This window comes from Punica granatum, chromosome 4 (assembly GCF_007655135.1).
Source record: "Punica granatum isolate Tunisia-2019 chromosome 4, ASM765513v2, whole genome shotgun sequence".
Taxonomy (NCBI): Eukaryota; Viridiplantae; Streptophyta; class Magnoliopsida; order Myrtales; family Lythraceae; genus Punica; species Punica granatum.
This window is the reverse complement of record NC_045130.1, coordinates 6,123,060-6,143,342: the sequence shown is the minus strand read 5'-3', so window position 1 is coordinate 6,143,342 and position 20,283 is coordinate 6,123,060. Positions and strand designations below refer to the sequence as shown.

The window sequence follows — 20,283 nt, the reverse complement described above, 5'->3', positions numbered from 1 at the left end:
GACCTCCCATTAGTCACAATTTGCTTGAGAAACTGGAAATTCTCTATGGGCTAGCTTAGGGCTCGACTCCTATAGAACCATCAATCGAAGCCAGGACCTCATCCACCGCCCTTCAGCCCTATATTGTCGCAATCACGACACAAGACGAGTTGTTTGTCCGAGATTGTTTTGTCTTAGGTCGATCTCCTCAGCACCCCTACATTTGGAACTTCTCCAAAACCCAGAATGTTGAGGTAATAGAGGGGAGGGTGATGCCAAGCCATTGGGGGATTTGTTCAGGAGCACAAAAAGATTATGTTTTGATGGCAAAGGTAGAAGTTTTCAACTGAATCTCAGATCAAGAGGGTTGAATGGGTCAAGAAAAGCCATGGAACTAACAAAGAGCAGCCACTGCTAAGCGAGGAATGTGTAAGGAAGGGGATCCTCTCAAGCTCGTGGGTGAATATGAAGTCATGGTCATGGCAGACAAGAAAGAAAGAAAGCTCTGAGTTTTTATGAGTAGGACTTGGTAGGGGGTTTGGGATTTGGAGCACAGTTAATGGCGGAGAAAGATGATACGGAGGATATGGTAGTAGCTTTATCTCCTCATCCCATTTCCCTTTAAAAAACAGACATTTTTTTATTATTTTTTAAAATTTTATATAGTTTAATTTAACGTGTTAGTACCATATAAGCAATTTGTGATAGTACTTTTGATGGTGGATAAATTGACTGATGGAATGAAGATTCGAGTACCATTTTGGTGGTAAAAATCCTGAGGGATGAAAGTGATGGCAAACTAATCTTTCAATGATTAAATTGATAGTTTACTAAAAAAAAATTTATAAGAAAAGAAAAGTAAGTTGAAATATATGAATATTTATAGATAGCCCCGTAAAAGGGAAAAGGGGAAACGCAATGGGCCTGACTCGATCCATCTTCAACATCTGCAAGGCCCAGTCCACTTTTTCGGCGGCTTTCGTCCGTCTCTCTGCTGTGTAATCTCCCGAACCTGAAGCTTTCCTCTCGTCCATGCCTGCTGCTCCTCATTGTTTGGCGGATGCTTGATCCACGAGCCAACCTTGCTCCCGCGCGCTTCCTCTCTCTCTCTCTCCCTCCCCCCATCTCGTTCTCCGCGACCTCGATCTGTAGCTGCAGCTCCTTCTGGCTCCGTGCCCCCTCTGTTTGGCCCAGCGGAAGTGCCAAAAGGTTATATTTTCGTTCTAGGGTTTTATCATTTGTCGACCTTTCCGTCGTAACCGGCAACTGGGTTGATTTGCAATCGTTTCCTGATGGTCCAAGAAGGCGGAAAGTGCTTCGTTAGAGTTCCAGTTTAGTTGGGTTGCAGCTGCTATTGCTGTTGCACGAAGACATGTGCTTTATGTATTTCTTGTGTATGATTTGTACGAGAATTGTTTCCTCGCTAGCTTACTAACACCATTATTTTTCCCAATTTGAAATTTTTGCCCTTTGTCTGCTTTGCGCTCCTTGTAGCCATGTTATTGACTGTTTGTTTCACTGCTGCAGATAGTATATGACTTTCTGAAGGCCCATCATGGAGATACAAACTTGCGGCAAGCCGATAGATTCTTTGTTGGAGAAGGTCCTGTGCATGAACATCCTCTCCTCCGATTACTTCAAGGAGCTCTACCGCTTAAAGACTTACCATGAGGTGATCGATGAAATCTACAATCAAGTTGACCACGTAGAGCCATGGATGACGGGGAACTGCCGTGGTCCTTCAACAGCGTTCTGTCTTCTCTACAAGTTCTTTACTATGAAACTGACTGTCAAGCAAATGCATGGTCTTCTAAAGCACCCAGATTCTCCTTATATAAGAGCAGTGAGTATAACATTACGCCCCGTTTCGTCTCCTTCGTACGTGACGTTTTATGTTTTATGTTTTACTCGATCGTTAATAGCACTTTGCGGAAGCTTTTGGTCGATACACCCAGGTGCCTTTTCGTTTTATTCTCTCTACAAACTCAGATAAGTGGAAGAAAGATCAACTTCTAAAAGCGCTGCTTTTGATTGATACAATTTACTATTCTCATTGTGGAAACAGTATAATATCCCCTGTTTTCTTGTGAAGCTCTTATAGGCTCCTTTATTTTTAAGATGCAGACGACTGGTGTTGTGTTTACAATCTTCCTTTTGGCTTATAACTTTCATGCTAGTCTGAGTGTTTTGAAATTTTGCAGATTGGATTCCTCTACTTGAGATATGCTGCAGATCCAAAGACTCTGTGGGGTTGGTATGAACCATACATCAAAGATGATGAGGTATGCCAACTTTTTACTGTATAACTCTTCTTTGTTATTTTAATAAACTTCGAGGCAACGTCCCCAGCATATTTTGCTTGGAGTCAGTTCTCCTGAATACAAATAACATTCTATGATGCTGAAAGTAAGTTAAATTTTCTTTTATCTGCTCTCAACAGTTAAGAAATTAGAGCTTATACTAATGTGAATTGTAGTCTCCAGCAATGAATTTGGTAGTTCTTGGAGTGTTTAGTCTGTTTAGTTTGGAATTTCCCTAAATGGTCCAAACTTTAGCTCCCATGGGTCTATTCCAAAATGCCTTGTGCATTCTAGGCCTGTAATTATTATGCTATGATTTTTGTTCTGATTTACCCATTAAAAGATAGGAATTAAGAGTATTTGAGAATGGAAATAAATGAAAGAGAAGTGCCAAAGGCATATAGTGGTGGCACCTTTGTGTCATAGATATATTCACACCTCACTTGTTTAACCACAATATCTGGCTGGCTTCTCTTTGATGGTTAGATCTGTCCAAATCTGTCAAGGATCTGATATTTGCACAATCATATTACTTTCTTCTCTTCTTTTTAATCTTTTTATTTACAGCTGTCTCTCTAATGGTTTTCATGGGAGCTGCAGCATTATGTGCTCTCTCGTTATTGTTTAATCCAGATGGTTGAAGAATTGAGTTAGAGACCTGGACGTTTTCTGTTACCAGGATATCTCCTTTGTGGTATAGATTCAAAAATCTGTACTGTGTGCTTACTTAACTCTTGTATCTCTCTGACAGTCTAGCTATACAATTGGTATATTGAAATGGCTCCATTTAGTAATGGGCTAAGATATTCGTTCCAGTCTTTAGTCTTTGTGATGCTATTTACTCCTAACCTTAACAGAATTGCCTCATTTGTGTGTCCTTGATCATGGAATGTGTTGTAGGAATTCTCGCCAGGATCTAATGGACGAATGACTACAATGGGGGTGTACGTGCGTGATTTGCTTCTTGGACAGGTAAGCTGCCCTGAACTTAATCATCATCTGTTATTTTGGAGAAAAGCAATTATGCTTTCAAGGTACATCATTTGGTTGGGCAATCAGCTAGAGGATTTTGCATAGGCTGCTATTGCTGTCATGTTGGTTCAACTGCTAAATTTTCAGAGATCTCGGATAATTTCCCATAGTTCTTCTCCATAAGGGTGCTGTATAATTGTCCGTTTGCAGATTTTCATTCTCGTGTGATTATTCCTTTACCATCTTTATATTTCATATATATGGCTGATGGAGCAATGTAATGTATAGTAATGATCTCTCCTCGCATTTTGTATGAGAGTATGGAGAGGAAGCAGAATGGAAGTGTTATAAACTGGCAAGTTTTATATGGTGATTCCCTTCAATTACATTCTTATTCCTCTTAAACCAATATCATCATACAGGATGCAAAGCATTTAATAATAGTGGTTATAGTTATTTCACCTCTCCCTCCTTTTCCTTCTCTCTTGTACCAAATGATCTTACTAGACTCAATTAACATTTCATTTGCATTTCTCTTGTCTATGCTTCTGCAGTACTACTTTGACACACTCTTCCCCCGTATTCCTGTCCCTGTCTTGAGGCAAATCGTGGCTAACCTGGAAAAGATGAAGCTCCCCGCAAAGCACTCTGGTGTTACTGGAGACTCCAACCGCCACTCATCAGATGAGACTGCTCGTCGACCCCCTTCTGTGAAGGCATCTCTCTCCGTTTCATTTGGTCAGCGTGCTCCTCACCGAGCTTCGACAAGAGACTCCTCTCCCGTTCGTCGCACTGCACCACCACCATCTTATGAGAAAAGCGGCGGCGGTGAAGAATCCCGAAGATCTCCTAGCCGCCGCAGTCTCAGCCGTGATGAACGTGATTATTCTGATAGGGAGAGGGACTCAGATAGAGAACGTGAGAGGGCTCGCAGTCGGGACAGGTATAGGGAACGTGATCGTGATCGTGAAAGGGAGAGGGAGAGGGATAGGGAGCGGGACCGAGATCGTGATCGTGATAGGGAAAGAGCCAGGGACAGAGGCCGGGACCGAGACCGGGACAGGGACCGAGATAGGCACGACTATGACCGCCGGTCCAGGTATTCAGAGAGAGACACGAGAAGGGATTCTCGTAGAAGTCGCAGTCGGAGCAGGAGTAGGAGCAGGAGTCGGAGCCTGCAAGCTGGTGGCCCACGAACTGATCGTGATTCCAGTCCTATGCCAAGAGACAACGGAAAGGAGAAGACCTCGGTCTCAAGCAACTTGGCTAAGCTGAAGGATTTGTATGGTGACTTGGGGGATAAAAAGGGTGACGCCACCATGGAGAGGATCCCTAGGAGGGACAGCGGCGCCGAGGAGGTGATCAGGCTTGGCGGTTCGTCTTGGAAGTGAGGCCCTGAACCTGCCTTTAGGATCTTCCAACCAAGTAGGAAAATCTCCGTGTGGGAGAGATTATTGATTTGTTAGACAATGATGTATCTGTACGCGCACATGTAATGCCTGCTTAGTAGTGCGATCAGGTTCCTGATTTCCTTTTAGTTGAACTCCATTATCAACTTTTTATCAATCAACGTGAGAATTCTACGTACTGCAAGCAATGACTTTTTACCTTTGTCTTTGTATTCTTGTGGTTCTTTATTACATCGAAATGATCTTGATTGAGCCAACTCAAGAAAACGAACGGGAAATGGTCTTTGCATCTCCTTGGTTGGTCTCGAAGAATCCATCGGCCGGATCTCTGGATAACCACTGGTTCTGCTGTCCAGAGTCACTTGGAAATTCTTTCCAGTCTGAAATGCAATTTCAAGAACGAAAGCGTGGATCATTAATTAGCAGAACAAGTCCTTGAATGAGCAACAGTAGCTGATAAGTATTTGTTCTCGTCTCCCTCGTAAGCTTCTCACACTCTACTAAACTCTTGTCACTTCGCTTGTAGTCTCATGACACAGTCCGTCCAGACCACAACATCACGTGCGGCATAGCGGCAGTCTCCTGCCGGGTTCATGCTGGCTTCTGAGAATATTACCTTGAAGTCGCTCAGTGAACGTACGGGAGAAGTCCTCTCTGACCACCGGTACAGTCACGTGCTGAACCTCTGCCTGCAGGCAGCAGGTAGGCCGACAATATCCACCCAAGACTTCCTCAACTGGTCCGACAACCTTGAACTCGTCTTGCCTGCTCCTATCTCTCGACGAAGTTCCCACCATTGGGATCGTGTCATCCTTGAGATGGATCTCAAAAGGGTCCTGAGTTCTGTAATCCTTCACCATCACCGTCCCGTATCCCTGTAACATTTACGTGTTATTACCATATTTTCCGGTTAAGCTTTGCTCGATTAGTTGGCCTCCTCTTCTCATAGTCGGACAACAATCGAGAACTGCGCTCTGTTCTTCTGCCTTCATCTAACTCAGTGAATAATTAATTTTTTGACAACTTGCAGACAGTAGAGATATATATTTTTTCCTGGTTATTTGTATTATTGAATTTCTTTTATTTTTTATTTTTTCGAAACCAGCTCAGCTGCACTCTTTTATTATATTATTAACGATCAAACATCATAGTACATTACATGCCTCTTAATTCTGATATATATAGATTAATATGTCTCAGAAAATAGGTAGATGCATAGGAGCAAACCTTCGAATAAATTAAGGTTTTAATTATAACACGGGACAAGCCATAAGATCAAACAGGGCCCAATAACAACCTCAACCAAAACCTTGGCCCACAAGCAATGCCGCCTTCTTCTAACAGACACCGTTCGTCTTCTTCCTGTCCAGCACGAACTTCCTCCAGACCGTGGTGATCTCCCTCTCGAGCTCGAGCTCGCTCTTCTTCCCGTTCTTCGCGGCCTTTTCCTTCTCTTCCACCTTGGCGGCTGGTATCTTCCCCGGGATCATGTCGAGCTCACTGAGGACCTTGAGGATGTCGATGACCAGGCGCTCTGCCAATGTGCGGGAGAAGTCCTCCCTAATCACCACCCGCAAGACCGTCACGTGCTGGGCATCCGGTGGCATGGTGTAGGCTGGAACTATCCATCCGAACCGCCGAAGCATGTCCGACACCTCAAACTCGTCGTGGCGGCTGTTGTCCTTGAAGGAGAAGGCGACCAGCGGGACACCGTTGTCCTTGGATATGATGTTGAACCGGCCCGACTTCTCGAGCCCTTCCTTCAGCACCATCGCGTTCTCTCTGCAGTTCTCCATCACATTCCTGTATCCCTGCAGTTCAACCAAACATGTCAGTTTGTTGTCTAAGTTAAATTGTTCTCCAATCCTGTGGGATCGAATATCCACATGATAACACTTCACCTCACCGATTAAGTTTAAAACCCGGTCGCCTGCTTACCTCGTAACCCAGTCGAATGAGCTGATAATACTGCGCGATGACTTGACTAGAACCTGCAATATCCAAATTATAAGAACCGAAATCAATTAGAGCCTTTCTAATGCAAATATTGGCATTAGTGTTCACCATACTGCTGAATTAATTGGATGTGAATTTGCCACAATGTGAACGTAGTGGAGCCATCGACATCTCAGAGCTCAATCGATGAGTCGATATGTGTACGTATAGTTAAAGTTATCAAATTAGTAATTACCTTTGGAGAAGTTAAGGGTGAATGTAGGTTGATCAGAACCGAGATAGTTGATGTGGAAGATGAGCTCCTCCGGCAAGTCCTCCTTGCTCCTCCATATCACCCACCCGATTCCCGCATACACCAGCCCGTACTTGTGACCGCTCACATTGATGCTCTTCACCAACGGTAGCCTGAAATCCCACTCGAGCTCCGGGTACAAAAATGGTGCTATGAACCCACCACTCGCTGCATCCACGTGTATCGGTGTATCCCATCTGCGAACAAAAGTGCCGTATGAATCATAAGAAAGTTTTCCAAATCACGGAATGTATTATCTGCGAGCTTATGGCGGCAGTAGAATCGGAGGTGCCAGTATTCGAGAATATGCTTACCCAGTTTCCTTGTTTTTGGCTGTCAAGAGATCGTTCAGGAGCTTCACATCCTCGAATTCTCCATTGAGGGTCGACCCTAGAATAGCTGCGACGCAGATGGTGTTCTCATCGACCATCTCTACTGCCTTAACAGGGTCCATCACATAGTAACCTTCCCTCAGCTTCACCTCCTTCAGCTCCACCTCGAAGTACCTCGCAAATTTCTCCCAGCACACCTTCATACACACACGAACCGGATTATTCAAAGACTCGATGACGAAATCAATAGGACCTAGCTAGGTTTGCTGGAGATGGAAGTGAAATACGCAACACAGTAGTCAGCTATCATTCGATATCTCAATGTGCGAGGATCACCTGAACATTAGCACCAGTGACTATGTTCGGCTTGTCATAGGGTTTTCCCTGAGCTTTCATCTTGTTCTGCCATTTCCGCTTGAAGGCAAGTCCAGCCAGCATTATCGCCTCCGATGATCCCACGGTCCCAACTCCAACTGCCACCTCTGAATCTCCGAGTGGCGCATTGAAGAGATGCGCTATCATGTTCACACATCGGTTCTGGACGAGCGCAAAAAGTTGCATAATTCAGAACATGAATCACCATCTAGTATATAATTAATCAAATCAAGTTAAAACTCGTCCCGCCAAGGTCCAACGTCATATGACTTGAACTCACCTTTGATGTATGGTTGAATTAGAGTTTCATATTACGATCTCTTTATTTTTTTTGGTCATAAGGATATGATCAAATAAATCAAAATAAAAGTTCACGTAAAGTCTCACCAATGAGAATTAGATCTATAATTTTTAGATTCTAAATTGACACTTTATACCACTATACCATAAGAATATATATTCATAGTATCTGGATTACCGTAGCTTTATCTTGAAATTCTGGCTATGATCCCTTAACTTTGGAGTTGTTTCATTTTCATCCATCTAGTTTGAAATGATTGATTTTAGCCCCTTACTTTTGAATTTCAGTGAAGGGATGAAATTCCAAGTCCTGTGTTTTCCGAGAACCACATATAAATGGCATTGACTATTATAAAACTTAATTAATTGTAAAGAAATTATATTTATCCAATTTTCTGATTAATTAACTGACACTAATTAAAATTTTTAAAACTACTTCAGATAGACTAGATGTGATGTGACATATGAAAAATTATAATAAAAAAAGGACCTTCTTTATTCGAAGTAAATGCGTTACATATGTCGACTAGAGAAATCACTGCATAATTTTTGGGACCTTGGATTCGACAATATAATATCTCATCTTGAACGTTGAGGGTCCCCGCTCACGCGTTTTGACTTTGTAAGGCAGATACAAGCCACGTGAATATATATTGTCTTTTGCTGAATGCAGATATCCATACATATGTACTTGTATTATTTATACATATGTAAATATTGGATGGGAATTCCTAATTATTTATATACAATAATACTGCATGCCCCATGACCATGAGTTATATATATATATGTGTGTGTGTGTGTGTGTGTGGGTATATATGGACCACCAAAACATTATCTCCGATTAGATTGATGCATAATGTTGGCCCATGTTGCCTTTCCCTTTCAGCTCTGCAATTTTTTATGACTTCAATTCATTGTGGACTGTTTCCACCACATGGCTTTGGAGATACCAAAAGCATCCCAGAGACATTTTTATTTGAGATAATATCAGTCCGATCATTGGCCATCTCCAAAACGTGCACGCGAGGGCAATAAAAAATATTCCCGTCCTAGATGCCAAGGATCGGCGTCCAAATCGAGGCACGATCGTAAAAGTTACGACATCCATGTTCGAGCATACGCCGTCCTAGCAAGACAGAGCCTCATGAGATCCGAGGACGAGTATGCACGTCCTGATCATAATAGACGCAATCTTGTGGGACACGGTCTTTAATCATATAGAGCCGAGAACCGTTGAGAGCTACGCTTACAGGGAATCATACTGGATGATATCAAATCAGACTTGACATCTACTTTTGTGGTAATTGCCCGGCGTTTGCGGGAAGCAATAGCTTAACCTAATAGTCCAAGGCATTCGGCACAAATATCTTTTAACTCTAAAGTCATTAAATTAAATATAAAAAAAAGATCGACAGCATATATATATATATATATATATGCTTCCATTTCTCACCACACATCTAGTCAAATTTATCAAGGATGCTGGAGGAGGACCGGCACTGCCCTCCCATGGAATTTCTACAGGGTTTTCGGACATTAATATAACTAGGAAGTGCCGTATCGCACATCATCGTAAATATATCATATTACTGTAATTTATTAGACAATAGGACTTTTTTCTACCAACGAGATCTACGTACCATTCTATAATATATAACAAGATCCTATTAAATATATATATATATATAATTATTATTGTTATACAAGAAAAATTATTACCGGGGCACTTGATACATAATAAAAAATGTAATTATCAAGTGATTCTTGACTTAGGTTTGAAAATTAACTTAACTTAATTTTTTCTTTAATTCAATAACACCATCATTATATTTTTATTTTTTTCTTCAAATTCTTTCATACTTTTTATTATCTATTATTACATTTTTTAGTCATAAATTCTCTCAACTATTTAACACTTTTCATCAATTTAACAACATAATTATTATTTTTTTATTTTCTTTTTAAAATTATCTCACATACTTTTTCTAACTATTTTTATCTTTATCTCCTCAAATTAAATTAAATTAAATTAAATCAAATCAAATTTAATTTCGTTACCAAATACTATATTACGTGTTTTATTCTCAATTACCTCAATTTTCATTTCTTTTTATTTACTTTTTATTGGGATGACGGGTCTTTTTTCCCTAATCGGACTCGGGAGGGGATGAGGCGAGTGGCAAAGCAAAATGGAAAAAGGCAAAAGTAAAGCTATAAGGCCTTATCTTTTATGTACTTGATTGCTAATTATTGACGTTTGCGTTCCCTGGGGTGCACCAAGTTGGGCAAGTCATGGGTCCCCAAATGTCGGCAAGTCCAGAATGCTCTCAAGAAAAGTTACCATATGCATCATCATGGTGATTTCTCATCCGTTTGAATTACCAAATCAACAGTGCCCGTTTGGATCGCGTAAATTGAAAGGACATTCTAATAGTGTGTTTATTTTTAAATTGAGTTGAATTGAGTTTTGATTTTGTGAGAAAACGGAAAATGATTTCCTTTGCAGAGGAATTAATTCCGCCATAAGGGAGACTCATCCATTCCCTCCAACCCTTTAGGGAATGAGGAAAGGGAATCAAAATTAATTTTATCTGCTTCTTTAATAAAATTTTACTCATAAAAAATAATTTAATAATGATACGAAATCTTAAGATAGATTAACGAATGGAAAGATTTTTCTAATTAGCAAACATCGTCCACAACATATCACACTTTATTTAATTTGTTTATATATTTTAAATAATTACGAATATTGTAGTGCTTTCTATGAAGTTCGATTGAACTTTTCTTCTATTTTTTTTCCTAATATCATGTTATCGAATAAATTTGATACATTTTAAGAATTTCTTTAATCTTTATATATGTTATATGGATAATTATTGAGCCGCATGGATATTTGTTAATTTTCACTTGAAATTTTACAAATAATTATCATATATTGAAATTTGATTCCGATTCTCTAGACAATGAATCAAACCGAAGCAAATGGAATTGAATTCTCATGCCTTATTAAACCAAACAAAAATGAAAAATATGTCACTACGGTTCCAATCCCATCCCTCCACTTCACTCCATTTCCATTTCCATTTTCATACCCCAAACCAAACGGATTAGTGCTAATTTTACGATCTAAAGGGACGGTCCGGGAAAGGGACGGCAATATTTTCATAATAGCCATGTAGCGACGGTCCTTGTAATATTGGGCCACTTCTCGGATTGTCACTGGCTACTTCAGATAGCGTTCGTCGGTCCGATTCAAAATATTCTATACATTAGGTCCCTATCAGCAATTTAAAATTAGACAAGATGTATTGGCTGCCACTATTTTGCTTTGAAGGGTTCCGGGTTTCGATAAATCTAATTTTCAGTAACTCAAAGGTCAAGAGACAACTTGCATTCCATGGTCCACAGACATCATTAGGATATTTGTATCATAGTATGCCCCTCGAGGTGACACCCAACTCTCGGCATCCTAGTGGATTTAGAGTTCGTTTGGGAATGCGATGGGTTATTTTATAATCACTTTTTCAAATAATTTTAAGCAGATTTAGTATTTGGTGAGAATTTTTGAAACCATAGTTTGGGTCAAAATTACGATTGCAAATGGAATTTCCTAAAGCAGGTTAATAGATTTTTATGAAATTTGCTGCTGCTTATTCTATTTCAAGTATTAATAATTTTCTTTTTCTTTTTTTTTCAACAATTTTAAATTAATTTCCTCGAAATACTTTAACTTATTCTGAAATCAACATTTATTTTTTAACAATTTTATTTTAGCAACAGCACTCCAAATCAAGTCTTAATCATACAACTAAGGGCTTGGTCCTCTCGGATACGCTCGACTAATATAATTTTTCAGTCGAAAACACTAAACATTGTATCGGGCCCTGTATTTTCATGGACTCTTCTCAACCGAACCATTTGTCTAATTAACATTTTCATTTGATTCCTTTTTTTTTTTTCTTTTTTGGTGCAAGTTTTCATTTGATTTACGAGTTAATAACATTGCACATCGAGAGTCGGTCTACGGAGATCTCCTGTGGCCTTCAAATCTCTCTCCATCTATACGCATCTAAATATACCCGTACTAAAAATTTCACCAAGTACCAAAAAAAGATCTATCGATATATTGATATGTTATTATTAAAATAATAGATAAATATATATACACATTCATACGAGATGAGGTTTCACTATTTATGGCAGTTAGTTGCTTTCGGAATATCAATCCATCGCCCTAGAAATTTCTTTGCCTATGTCGATTGTTAAAACGACACAGAGTTCTTTGTTTTGTCTTCTGGCAGAAGGATCCTAATTAGATCTGCATATTTCATAATGCCAATCATTCTTAGGTGCTAAGAGATTGGAATTGCATTTGGGCATCTTGCTTTCGATTCCTAAGAAAATCTCGAGAGGTTAATCGGTCAGGAGGGGCCGGATTCCGTCTAAAAAACGATCTTATCGATTCAAATACACAATATCCCTTGATTCGCTCCAATATCGATATCCCGTGATTATCTCCGCTAGATCTAACCTTGCTTTTAACACGAAACTGCATTAGTTACGGACTGACCTGGAGCTCGGTGGTGACGGGATACTCATCCATGTCGACGTAGTTCTTGTTGATGGATGCCATGATGAGCTTATCGCACTCGGGCTCCATCCACGTAGTCACGAACGAGGCCAGGTTCAGCCTCGGGTTACCATCCAGCATCAGCTCGTCGTTGATGATCTGGAACGCAGCCTCCTTTGGGATCGAGGACTCTGGCATCTTGAACCTGCATCACTCCCAATTGATTGAGCTTAGATCGATGGCCACACGCGGTCGTATAGGCAAACCATGACAGATAGTTGGACAGCAATCGATGAACGTACCGGGGAAGAGAGGTGCGAACATATCGCGAAGCGAAGGTCGAGTGAATGGAGGCATCGGACTCCGATGATGCCCTCGAAATAACCATTTTTTCCCCTCTCGCTTGAATCAAATGACTCTCTGTCTCACTCTCTGTGTCTTCCTTTCTATGTGCTATGAAGACTGAGGGGAAGAGAGGGAGATTGGGGGCCTTTAAATAAATGAACTATAGCCGCCTAGGGAAATTAATTAAAGACAATTTTTTTTTTCTCCACTGTCTACAACCAAAAAAAAAAGGAAAAGGACAATAAATGGAGAAATAAATAAATAAATATTGGCAAAAAAAAATGAATACATAAATAAATCATGTAATTTGGAATCAGATTCTACCCTGACTTTCGAGAAAATACATGAAGTGTCTATTAGGAATGTGATGTGGTAATGTCAAGATGGTATCTTATCCGAAATACTTCAATTGGAATAGTAACGTTACGGTAAAAGGATTTGGTGGCTGGACAGTCAAGTCACCTACTCCGCTTCATTCCGTCGGTTCGACATCGGCAGCCACCGGACGTTTTGAGCACTCTGCGACACCTATAGGTTGAGTACCACATGAATCGTGATAGTCTAAACTTATTTGTATACAAAATGTAATGCGTGAAATTTTGTCGCAATTAAACTTGCCGACTATATGGATGAGTTATTTCTTGTTATTACCAAGTCATATAATGAGCCACGTTCGGGACGTTCCCCAACTCCCCTCCAACTAAGGAAAACAAATACAATAACATTTTGGACGCGGAACCACTAGAATGTCGTGGATTTAAACCAAATATCATGTTGAATAAACTAATGGCCAAAGCATAGGAAAGGAGATTCATATTCGTTTTTAGAATAAACTACTTAGCGAAGGAAAGAAAGGAATTTTTATAGTCTTAATGATAATAATCCTTTAGGCTTTAATTAACAATATAGTGAATGATTGTATGTCTTTTGAAGTGGCCATCTGAACTTTTTCATGCCCATTGGACGAGAATTATGTAGTTGGGTCCACATCAGTCACGGCATACCTAATACATATTAGAAGCAATTTATGCGTACATAACACGGCCAAATCTATGCGTTATAATGATTTTTCCCACCAGGAATAGGAAAAAAAATGATGGTAAGAAAAATAAAAAGTAAGAAATAGAAATAGAATTTGGAAAGAAAACAAAAATAATTTTAATGTTGGATTAAGAGGTAATGAGAGATTGATACACGAGAAAGACGAAAATAACATTAAATAGATGATATTATCTTTCAACTTCTCTATTTTATTTTAAATTATATCAGATTTAAAATAAGAGTAAATGGTATTTTAGACTTTCCACCATAATCTATGAATAATTTAGTAGTTATACTATTGGTCTCTCACTTAAATAATAAAATAAATAGTATTTTTGATCTTTCAACCACATCCTATAAATAATATGGGTTTTTATTTTTATTGTTTTGGTAACTGAATATTTCATTAAAGCACCTTAAATAGTTCTGCTGTTAACATGACCTACAGTACGGGGCAATGATCTCCTCTCCCCGCGCATAATAATGCGGTAGTTACAAAATCGGTCTCTTACTTAAATAATAGTATAAGATAAGAAGTACATGATAAACGAGTATATCAAACAATTTTCTCCATAAACACTCGTGTATTTTCAATTTGGATGACAAGGCCCACTAAATTGGGCATATTGGGTCTGAGCAAGTTGGCTTGAAGGAATATGATTTGGGCTCCAACAAGTTGGGCTATTGGGCCTCAGTAAGTTGGGCTTGGGCCCCCATCGAAGGAATATCATATGTCCTTCCGACCTTCATCTTGCTGTCCTCCCCGACACTTTCAGAGACAGTGAACAGTTGCAGAGAGCAGCTCCGATGGAAGCTGCAGACAGCAAGCACACGTAACTTCGGAAGATTCTGAAACCCAACGAGAATACACTCTTCCCGCTCTCAGCAGAAGGTCTGGGGGAGAGGAGGTGTCGAAATCAACCTCGATCGCCATTATTATGAGCTCCTTGAGGAAGCTCTTCGGGTCCAAGACCGCACTTGTGCTTCTCACCGCCACCGGAGCTCTCACCCTCCATGCCCATGCTCCTCATTCCCTTCAGCTTCCTTCGGATTTCAAGGTCGCCCACTCGGGCAGTGGGAGTGTCGAGGCTGTTGTGGACGCCGTCGTCCGTTCCTCTCGCGCCATCTCTACGGTCCCCTTCTTCTTCCTCTGCTTTTCCTCATATTCGTATCTCTTTTCAATGTCACTGCTCTGTTTTCCCATGGGAGTCACTTGCAGCGTCGTGCCGCAGGTTGCTGTCACCCTTGTGGACTACAAGTACTCTCTGCATGGCCTGCCAAAGGGCTCTGACGAGTACCGCCACGAACTGTCCGAGGTTTGCTCCCTTATTCCGACATTTATTCTTAACACTTCTGCTCTCTTATTCAAGCACGCCCACTTCGGCTGATGCCTCAGCAAATGCTAGAGATATTGAAAAAGAATAACTTTGGTCTGAGAAAGGCTGCTGATGGATCACTTCTTGGTGTAATCTTGATATTCCTTCAAAGTGTCTGTTAGTATAGGCTGCGCTGCTGTTACTTGTTAGTCTTCCATTTGACATTCTCTGCTTAACAGATGACATTGCTAGGCTGTAATGTGTAACTTTAAACCTTCGCCAACTCGAATTTGAAAATTCTAGAACACGTTTGTGATGAATAAATCAATGTTGGATCTTGACATGCGGGGTTACATTGCAGGCTAGAGAATTATGTTGTGGATAATTTCGCTGCTTAATCATAGGTTGCAGTTTTGGAGAATATGAAAAATCATGGGAATAAAAATTAAAGCTGGAGGAAAGTTGTATGCCAGGATTATATTTCTGGGAACAAAGTTGTTTGAGGACAACACTTTCCCCAAAAAATAAGTTGGAGAAGATATCTATGAATTTTATTTGTGGGAATATCTGATTTTGTTTCGGCTTTCAGGTGCACATGCGTTCTGCAAGGAGACTTTTAAGATTATGTGAAGCCAATAAAGGCTTCTACATAAAGGCCGGTCAATTTGTTGCTGCCCTGGGGCAAGCTCCCAAGGAATATGTATCTACTCTTTCCTCTCTGCAGGATAAGGTTACACATGGCCTTTATCTATTGAATCTTCCTGTTGATGCTATCTCACTTTCCAATCTGTTCACGCATGTGCTTTTTTCGACTTAACTGGGGTTGGTTGTCTCGCTGCTTATGTCTTAGGCAGTTCCTTGTGATTATGTGGCAATAAGAGAAGTCCTTGTGAGCAATTTTGGACAGGACTTGTCGGAAATGTGAGAATGTGTCTCATACTGTCTTTTTCTGCCAATTTCCCAATTTGGATTTGATGAACTGCGAATTTTGATTGATACATTGAAGAAGCGGTTCTTGAAATGTGATAGCATTCTTTTCTAACCATGGCTTCTCCGCTATATATATATATATCAGATTTCATTCATTCGGCGAACAACCAATAGCTGCTGCATCTATTGCCCAGGTTCACCGTGCAACGTTGAAGGATCATCAAGAAGTAGCAGTTAAGGTTGGTATTGGAATTCGCTTAGTTAAGCTTTCCAAATAGAAGTGACACGTAATAAAACTTCACTTTGCCTCCATCAGTCTTCTTTCCTAACATAATTCTTCTGAATAATATGTTAGCATGAACTGTTTTGTCAGTAGTGCTTTATACACAAGAAAAGAAAGCAGTGATATTTATTTCCTTTTTTTTTTTTTCAAAGAAAATCTTTTATCCTTTGCTGATTGCTTTTCTGGGTCAACTATAGGTGCAATATCCTGGATTAGAGCGCCAGAGGAAACTAGATATGATGACCATGCATGTTCTCTCTCACTGTGTTACATGGGTGAGTATTTGATTTGTCTGTTATCTTTCGTTATATTTACATCCTATTGTAAGGAATCCGGGCATAAGTCTTGCTTCTGGCTTTCAATTCCACAAAATGTGTATGGGATCCTCAAGTTGGTGGTTGAAGTTTGTTTCATAGAGGCATCACCATTGCCTATCCACACGTGAAAAAAATAAAGAAAGAAAAAGAACAATGAATATTGATTGAGCTTTTAATGTCATCATCTTTCCAATAGTTTTTTTTTTTTGGGTCGCATTATAATTATTTTCTTTTCCTTGACAGCTTTTTCCTGAGTACAGATTTGTTTCACTGGTATTAGAATTTTCAAAAGCTGTTTCCATGGAACTTGGTAAGCACTCAGTACATGTGATTGTCAACTTAAAAAGATCCTGTTCATTTTTGCTTGGTATGTGCTTCAAGTTTGCTGACTCTCAAATGTTGAGAATCGAGAAATATATTGAAATGTTTTCTTGTTGTTGACCTTAACATTTAATGAATTCACTCATAATATCCTCACAATTTTGTTGCACTATCTTTTATAATGCAAGTTTACTACGCTCTCAATATATATTTTCACCCTCGAAATCATTCCCAAATTCATGAAATCACTAAGTCATCTGTTTTGGAAATCTCTGTTATCTTCATGGAAAGTTGTCTCTTGGGGATACCCTTGATTCCATCTATTTCTGTTTGATTTAGCCTTGCTTTGTTCTACACTTGCATGCAAAAGCACTCAGTTGCCTCTTCAGCATCATACACCTAATTTTACTGCTAAAGAGAATTATTAGTATCACAATATAGTGTTTCTTTTGCTTGGATCCTAAGATTTTATTCAGGAGGCCAGAAATTCAGAGAGAACTGCTAAGAATATCAGCAAAGATGTAATCACAGTCCCCAAAGTATTCTGGGTATGAAATCTATTGATACCATTGACCAAATGCCAGAATGCAGGATCTCATTATGCTGGTTACCATAAATTCTGCAGGAGCTGACAACAAAGCAAGTTCTGACAATGCAATTTTGCAAAGGACAAAGGGTATGTCTAAATTTACTTTTCATGAAAGAAATTAAAGTTACCATCCACTGGATGCTACAAGAACACTCAATGTTAACCATCTTAAATCAGTTGATGCGTCATGAATATTACTCCTATAGTTATGATTAGTTCTTCTGTTTTAGCAATTGGAGAGTGTGGATTTATTCTAATAGAACAAGCAATCCCTTTTTCAAGGATTGGCTAGTCTTAAGTGAGTTATATGAGTTTATATTTGGCTGTATAAATGGTCCTCCTAGATATCCATGCCTTCTGGCTATGTTTGCTCCTAATCATATATTTGTTAGCTTCCAGGTTGATGATGTGGATTTTTTGAGGAAGATGGGAATTGATCCTACAAAGGTCGTCTTTTCTTTTCTTCTTCTATCTTCTCTTTTCCTAACTTGCTCCATCTACATGATAGCTAAGAAACGTCTATACCCCAGTATGCTGCTGTTAAAAGTTCGGTCTCATATTTCCATGTAAGTGGCTGAGGAGAGACAACCAGAAAATCGTTTTATCTGTATTGTATTTCTTTTGGAGAATGACACTGTTTACTTAGTAGTAGGCCCGGCAGTATATGTTTACCTTCCAATTTCGTGCATTGACTGATCTCAGTTTATCCATCTTATTTTAGCATTAAACAGGTAATTTTCATTCAGATGTTACTACGATAATGACAAGAAAAAAAGACTAGCATTCTTTTCTTGTGAAACTTGAAAGTGCATGAAGTTCTCTCTTTTGATTGCACTATGCATGGTTAGCTTTTTGTGTAGGTTGCAAAAGCATTAGTAGAAGTCTTTGCTGAAATGATACTTGTTCATGGGTTTGTGCATGGAGATCCACATCCCGGTAACATATTAGTTTCTCCAACAGATAGAGGTGGCTTCACGATAGGTCAGTCAAAGTGTGGTTTGCGTGCCCTGCTTGTTTTCTCATCATTAATCGATAATAACAATTCCTTTTGTCATTGACAAAATTAGCAGTTCTTCTAGATCATGGGATCTATAAGCAACTGGATGATGAGTTCAGACGGAACTATTGTCAGCTATGGAAAGCTTTGATTCTTCAGGACTCGGAGAAAATACAGCAGCTGGGTGAACAATTCGGTGTTGGCGAGTATTCTCGATATTTTCCTGTCATCTTTACTGGAAGAACCGTTGACAGGTGATTCTTCTCTCTTCATAGGAAAATACTTGTTACTCAGTTAACATACATTCGCACATGGATCAGATTTGATATATGCAGGGAGATCCTAGAACATGCAACAGATATAGCAAATAAATAAACCAGAAAAGGGGATTGCTGGTTACTTGAAACCAAAGTTGTAGTCCAATACATTGTTAAGCTCATAGAAGGTGCAATGACAATTCTTATCAATTTATCATGGTTTAGTACGAATTGGGTATTGCCCGTTAGACTATGCATCTCCTATGCTAGTAGCCAAACAAGGTTGATAATGTTAAGCAGATTTCCTGGTCTTGTATTATGTCATTCTTATGCTGTGGTTTCTTTTATACAAAAGTTACTGACTTCATTTAAGCTTTACCTCGGCTGAATATGTTGAATTATACATAACATAACTGGTTGCACCAGTGATGGCATTTCTGGTGGAAACTAAGTCATCACGTTTGGCAGTAAATCTGCTCTTGGGAAGGGAATGACTGTTAAAGAGAGAAAGGAATTGAAGAAAGAGCTCAAAACTTTGAGGATGGAGGATATCTCTTCGTTTCTGGAGTCCCTGTCACCAGACTTCCTCATGATTCTGCGAGTAGAGTAAGAAAAAACAACATGCGAGTAGTACCTCTGAGTGCCGCCATCTTAAGTTATTGCGACATGACTTCACTTGCTTTTCTGTTTATAGTGGACTGTTAAGGTCTATCAATCGCAAGTTGGGCGCTCCGCAACGAGTGAGGCTGCTAACTTATGCAAAATTTGCTCTATATGGCCTCTCCACAAGACCCAACAGAGACCATGGTAAAATTCGACAACATTGACAACGATCAGCAAAAACTGTTTGAACTTCTCAAATCCCTGGTTTGATTTTTCTTTTCAACTCGTGTGCGGTTATGCCGAATAACACTTCTTATCTGTGCTCTCAGAATCTCAAACTGGGGTGTCGGTGCTTTTCTCCACTCTCAACAGGAGCATCGCTTACTTTCGATTGAGGCTTGTTCTTGGTAAGAATACTCTATCCTGCACTCTTTAACAATCAGATAATTGAACTTAGATGATGTCTGACAGGTTTAATGATCTTACGACCTGCAGAGGTACTCGAGCTGCTCTCTTGGATAAAAAGGCTCAGGCAATCATCTATACTATGGTTGAAATATTTTTTTGCATCCATTCAGCATTCCTTGTAATTAGATCATTTTTTTGCTCATGTCAACCAAAAGCCAGGGATTCTCTACCCATTGTTAACTGTATAACCACGAAGTTCTTGGTTTGATTTCGATGTCGTGTTAAAAGTTAATGGCTGCTGTTTGGTGAAAATCTCTTCCCTTTGCACTTATTCAACAGATGATTCTGAACTGCAGATTTGTTCTAGGTTATGCAGGAATTAACC

The 20,283-nt window shown here is 39.6% G+C and overlaps 3 protein-coding genes across 7 annotated transcripts; 2 read left to right on the top strand and 1 right to left on the bottom strand.

The window, feature by feature from the left end:
- Positions 1–961: 961 nt before the first annotated feature.
- LOC116205200 (pre-mRNA splicing factor SR-like 1) lies at positions 962–4,848 on the top strand. Of its 4 annotated transcripts, none has more exons than XR_004156472.1 (6): positions 962–1,188; positions 1,507–1,822; positions 2,181–2,261; positions 2,880–2,973; positions 3,180–3,251; positions 3,806–4,210. XR_004156472.1 is itself a non-coding variant. In XM_031537713.1 (5 exons), the coding sequence occupies exons 2-5, from the start codon at positions 1,535–1,537 to the stop codon at positions 4,640–4,642; spliced, it is 1,278 nt and encodes a 425-aa protein (XP_031393573.1). In that variant the 5' UTR covers positions 973–1,188; positions 1,507–1,534; the 3' UTR covers positions 4,643–4,848. The 4 variants fall into 4 exon arrangements, 1 of the variants encoding a protein (XP_031393573.1); XR_004156473.1 differs by having other exon boundaries at positions 963–1,188; positions 2,913–2,973; XR_004156471.1 differs by lacking the exon at positions 2,880–2,973 and adding an exon at positions 3,540–3,620 and having other exon boundaries at positions 965–1,188; positions 3,806–3,947.
- Positions 4,849–5,750: 902 nt separating this feature from the next.
- LOC116205199 (glutamate decarboxylase 1) lies at positions 5,751–12,967 on the bottom strand. The gene is made up of 7 exons (XM_031537712.1): positions 12,794–12,967; positions 12,492–12,696; positions 7,577–7,777; positions 7,223–7,437; positions 6,852–7,105; positions 6,599–6,651; positions 5,751–6,471 (listed from the first exon to the last, which is right to left on the bottom strand). The coding sequence occupies exons 1-7, from the start codon at positions 12,877–12,879 to the stop codon at positions 5,998–6,000; spliced, it is 1,488 nt and encodes a 495-aa protein (XP_031393572.1). The 5' UTR covers positions 12,880–12,967; the 3' UTR covers positions 5,751–5,997.
- Positions 12,968–14,642: 1,675 nt separating this feature from the next.
- LOC116203965 (aarF domain-containing protein kinase 1) lies at positions 14,643–20,210 on the top strand. Of its 2 annotated transcripts, none has more exons than XM_031535961.1 (16): positions 14,643–15,010; positions 15,110–15,193; positions 15,783–15,923; positions 16,044–16,114; positions 16,269–16,362; positions 16,604–16,681; positions 16,967–17,033; positions 17,510–17,592; positions 17,670–17,720; positions 18,033–18,080; positions 18,494–18,614; positions 18,704–18,884; positions 19,356–19,493; positions 19,582–19,694; positions 19,820–19,897; positions 19,986–20,210. In XM_031535961.1, the coding sequence occupies exons 1-16, from the start codon at positions 14,816–14,818 to the stop codon at positions 20,078–20,080; spliced, it is 1,638 nt and encodes a 545-aa protein (XP_031391821.1). In that variant the 5' UTR covers positions 14,643–14,815; the 3' UTR covers positions 20,081–20,210. The 2 variants fall into 2 exon arrangements, with proteins under 2 accessions (XP_031391821.1, XP_031391820.1); XM_031535960.1 differs by having other exon boundaries at positions 19,962–20,210.
- Positions 20,211–20,283: the final 73 nt, after the last annotated feature.